This window comes from Engystomops pustulosus, chromosome 2 (genome assembly GCF_040894005.1).
Source record: "Engystomops pustulosus chromosome 2, aEngPut4.maternal, whole genome shotgun sequence".
Lineage (NCBI taxonomy): Eukaryota > Metazoa > Chordata > Amphibia > Anura > Leptodactylidae > Engystomops > Engystomops pustulosus.
The window spans coordinates 252,766,333-252,771,604 of record NC_092412.1 but is presented as its reverse complement, the minus strand read 5'-3'; the positions used below and the strand labels follow the sequence as shown (position 1 = coordinate 252,771,604).

Genomic DNA, 5,272 nt, shown 5'->3' with positions numbered 1-5,272 from the left:
CGCTGTTATTGGTTTCTCTTATTCTGTGTAATTGTTGGACGCAGAAATTTCCTTTGTATCTGGAATATTATTAAAGGTGAAGTTTTCCTTTCTATCTCACTGCTGCTTATTTTGGGCTATGGGGTAAGTCGGACGCCTTTCAGAGACAGAATAGACGTCCATCATTATTCCTGATGATGTTATCAGGATGAAAGTGTAAAATATTACAAGTTTCCTCCAGAATCGGATGCAGGAGATGAATTGTATGTAAAGAAGACAGAACATGGAGTCAGTTATATCTGCTTTATTATGTTAGGGGATCATTAATCCTTCTGCTTCATGGAGTTATTTCCCCCCGAACCCCAGAGACGCCAATTTTGCAACTTTATCCCAATAAGCGCTATCCGCTCTCTTCTCCTCGTCATATTCTTCTTCATCCTCGTCGTCTTCCTCTCTTTTCCTGTGTAACAAGATGACATAAAGTTAATGATACATTATAGTAATTGTGTCTCTGTAATGCAGGGAGCAGATACAGGAACACAGAAGACAATGAGCCCTGACACTGACCCCACCAAAGGCCCTACCTGTTTCCTCATTTACACTAGGTGGTACAGGACAACTAGAAGACAGCCCCTCCCTACATCACAGTGCAAAACACAAAAATAAGGATGGAACAATAGAGACAGAGGAGTCGACAAAGCCGGGTCACAACAGATAGAGCAGCGCAGTACAAACTTCATAGAAACTGCCCCATTGTGTAGGATTCTGGTGGAATATATGTATAACATAGACTACAGGTCATAGCTTCTACCACTACAGACCCCTAAACCCCCCAGCAGCCTCCTCTTCTTACCCCTGTGGTCTATGTCTATCTATCTGTATGTGTGTCCGTCTATCTCCTGGAAAGTCTGAGGCAGCGCAGTGTTATATATCCTAATAATGGACGGGGCACAGGTTCTGCCACACAAACCTCCTTTGGTATCAATGTGGAAATAGCCGGCAGCTCCAAATTCAGTCACAGTCCAAGGTGAAAGTTTATTTCTAAGATGTTTCGGTGACCTTCACCTTTCGGTGACCTTCACCTTTCTCAGCAAAGTACAAATGTTTCCTTACAAATATATATACAAAGTGCATCGTGGGTAATATCAAAACTCATTGGTCCATATTGAATAGATACTTCACTGACAAAGCAGAATTTAATAATCCCCCCTAATCTCCTATAGAAGAACCAGGAATATTAAGGATGGACTGGAGAAGGCAAATATTGGACCTTTAAGGCAGAACATACAGAACGGACTTTGGGGTAAGAAACGTCGGGGAAGTTTTCCGGGCCGATTGTTCATACATGATGAAGGGAGACAAAATCTGACATGAGGGCAAGGAGTATAAGATGAGACACTGTTACGCTGCAGCAGCCTCCTTGCAACCTGGACGCAGCCTGGACGCCTCCTCCCTACAACATGTACAGACGGCGTCCATAGGACTTGTCTATTACCATGTATTTGCTATAAGACGTCTATTTAGAAATATAGAGACAGTAAATTCAGTAATTTTTGGGGTCCCTTTATATCTCCACCCATAGGGGTGAGTTCTTGTGGAGACATGAAGGGTAAAAGTTGGTGACGGATTGATGTACATTTGTATTTTGCTTGAGAAAGGTGAAGGTCACTGAAGCGTCGCCTCTTGGAAATAAACTTTCCCCCTGGGTATGATAGAATTTGGGGCGCTAATGGCTTTTTTCATTTTGATTTCATCTTTCTGAGTGAGTGCATTTTGTGAAAATTTGGACTCAAAGCCTACTCTATGACATTGCCGGCGTCACAGGGAGCAGATGTGAAAAATGTGGAGATTGTAAACAAAACGTTGCTGATTCCTATAGCAGACTCACACATACATACATACATACATACATATACACACACATACATACATACATACATATACACACATGCATACACACATACATATACACACATGCATACACACACACACACACATACATACATACATATACACACATACATACATACATGCACATACACACACATACATACATACACACATGCATACACACATACACACACACAAACATACATACATATACACACATACATACATACATGCATACATATACACACATACATACATACATACACACATATACAAACATACGTACATATACACACATACATACATACATATACACACATACATACATACACAAATCCTGTTGTGGAGCGGCACCGAGCAGGGGATAAAACCGGGTGCAAAAATCTTCCAAACGGGTTCAGACACAACCCACTGTAATAGCAAAGTAAGCGATGAAGCAGAACTCCGTATAGTGAAAAATATTTGGCTTTATTCCAACGTTTGACCTTATCAATAAAGGCATTTTCAAGCATGCTTCACTATACGGAGTGCTGCTTCATCGCTTACTTTGCTACATACACATACATATACACACACACATACATACATATACACACTTACATACATCCATACATACATATACACACATACATACATCCATACATACATATACACACATACATACATATACATACATACACACATATACAAACATACATACATATACACACTTACATACATATACATACATATACACACATACATACATCCATACATACATATACACACACATACATACATCCATACATACATATACACACATACATACATATACATACACACATACATACATACACACATACATACATATACACACATACATACATACATACATATACATACATACACATACATATACACACATACATGCATACATACATACACATACACAAACATACATACACACATATACATAAACAAACAAACATATACACACATATAAAAACATACATATACACACCTACACATATGTACATACAAATATACAAATACACACATGCATACATATACAGACATATATATATATATATACATATACAGACATACACACACATACACTCAGCTTTATATATTAGATTATCCTAACAATGGGAACATCCATGTCATTACTTGTGTCATTATATACTATGAGCACTTACTCTTCTTCTTCACCGATGGAAAGGGAGACCAATCCAAGGAAAAGTACAAGGAAAAGGGATTTCTTCAGGAAAGTCATGTCTGATCTGTCAGGAATATTAATGCAGAAATGTATTATTATTCATAATTAAAATGATCCGTCTGAGCTTTAAAGGAAATCTACCACCAGGATAAAGGATTGTAAACCCAGCACACTGACATACTGGTGTGCGCCCCCTCTGCTGGGATCTGCTCTTCTTTAAGCTTCTTATGCCCAGATTTATTTTTTTGAAAGGCTTTTATAATTATGCAAATGACTTTACAGGTGTGTAAGGGACCTGGAGGCCTTTCTTCCTTAAAAACAAGGGCAAAGGAGGTTAAAGAAGAGCAGATCCTGCCAGAGGGGGCGCGCACCAGTATGTCAGTGTGCTGGGTTTACAATCCTTCATCCTGGTGGTAGATTCCCTTTAGAGTCCTTACCCTCTGCCTGTCCTGGAATATCCCTGTAATTGATTATTTAGTGATCTATATGTATAATTGTATCAGTATAATATCTGCCCCTCATGGGATGTACAGATCTGGTGATGGATATAAAGGGCTCAGTCCTCTCCCTTCATGTCTCTTGTGTCAGTAGAATATCCGCTGCTATTGTAGGGTATAAGGGCGTCTAGAAGTTGTCCTGATGTAATGACATCTGTCTCCACAAGAGATTTTATACACAACATTTACTTTCTTCCTTCCTTTCCTTTATCTTTACTTACAAATAGACAGAAAGAAACTGAGCAAAAGGAAATAGAATTTATCTCAGATAATATAAAGTATAACCTGCGACCATAAGGACATAAACCTAATGGAAGTGACATCAACTAAAGAGCAAAATACATAAAAGTATCAGAATAATAAGTAACAATTCCCACCTTGTGATAGAGAATGTGGAGACTCCAGGAGGACAGGACACCTCAGTATAGATCACTTCTAGGGATGAGGGTTTATATAGGAGACACTTAGGGGCTGGGGCCATAAGTCATCACCGATGAGTCCACCCGATCCCGGATCTTGGTGTTTATTGTTCTCATGCGCTTAGATGTATTGTGCGTCTCATGACTTATAATCCCATAATATTTTCCCAGACTGAGAACATACAAATATTCTGTTATACTGACACCTGACAGATCTTATGACATTTGTCAGGACACAGTTTGTCTCCTCAGTTACTGAAAACATGTTTATATCACATAGATCAGGAGACTGGGGCAGAAGCAGAAAGATCTACAGATAATCTCATGTACTTCCATCTTCCATCCCAAAAATGCAGCTCAGTCCTGGATTATGTGTCTGATCCTATGAAGAGGCTGCAGAGATCTATAGGTGTAGCTCGGTTATATATAGTGATAGTGACCTGTGTTCAGGTTCGTACCAAACATTGCAGGATCAGATCTGCAGAACTCAAATCCAGTTTTACCCATGGCCGGTAACACTCAGGATCGGAGCTGGCACCAATCGCAGATGTTATCCTGTACATCCAGCAGAGCGATGATCCCGGCCAATACAGCGGCTTTACCCGCAGCAGGTGACAGATAACACGGGTATAACAGAGGGGGGAATAGACCCATTTATAGGGGTACAAGTAAGTAACATTGTATATTCCTATGAGCCAGTATCCCCCCTGCCAAGGTGCACACAACCAATATAGTCCCAGTATTATTCCAGGGAAAAGGGGGGAGGGACAGGGGTCCGGCTTTCTATATAACTTATATCACTTCATATAAAGACAAAGTCACATGTATATAAAATGCTTCACTGCTCGGGGAAGATGAGGAATGTAAATCCCCTGTGAGATACAAGTCACTACAGGAGCCGCCACTAGTTATTGTGCTCTGTCCCTTATTGTGTGGGACTAATAGGAGGGATGATACTATACTGTATGAGGAGGGACACATTTATTAGCTGCTCTTATATGTTGTAGGACACTTAGATTCTGGGAATGTTTCTTTATTTGTTTGTTGTTACTAATATTCTTTGTACTTTCAACAAAAATGGAAACAATGTTGCAGTTTCAAAAAACAGACAAATTCCAGCTCCGGCTGATGATGAACACAAGGAGCCACAAATGTTGTTGGAGTTTGCACCAGTTTTCTGTTGGACGTTGCATTAAAAATAACATGCAAACTGCTTGCATATGTATTTAAGAATCGTCATTCTGCCCGACGTGCAAAAAATTCTGCACATAAAGGGACGTTCCGTTGCA

The 5,272-nt window shown here is 39.7% G+C and overlaps 1 protein-coding gene across 1 annotated transcript; it reads right to left on the bottom strand.

Annotated features, from left to right (window-relative positions):
- Window positions 1-268: 268 nt before the first annotated feature.
- Window positions 269-4,060, bottom strand: LOC140116816 (dermaseptin-PT9-like). Its single transcript, XM_072133247.1, has 3 exons — window positions 3,942-4,060; window positions 3,048-3,131; window positions 269-439 (listed from the first exon to the last, which is right to left on the bottom strand). Exons 1-3 carry the CDS (start codon window positions 4,043-4,045, stop codon window positions 325-327), a joined length of 303 nt encoding a protein of 100 aa, XP_071989348.1. The 5' UTR covers window positions 4,046-4,060; the 3' UTR covers window positions 269-324.
- Window positions 4,061-5,272: the final 1,212 nt, after the last annotated feature.

Bases quoted from the DNA above. Each gene is read 5' to 3' on its own strand.
- LOC140116816 (XM_072133247.1), bottom strand. From the start codon at position 4,045: ATGGCCCCAGCCCCTAAGTGTCTCCTATATAAACCCTCATCCCTAGAA. The intron at 3,132-3,941 runs GTGGGAATTGTT...TATTCCTGACAG, and splicing joins TCCACATTCTCTATCACAAG to ATCAGACATGACTTTCCTGA. The intron at 440-3,047 runs GTAAGTGCTCAT...CTTGTTACACAG, and splicing joins TCCATCGGTGAAGAAGAAGA to GAAAAGAGAGGAAGACGACG.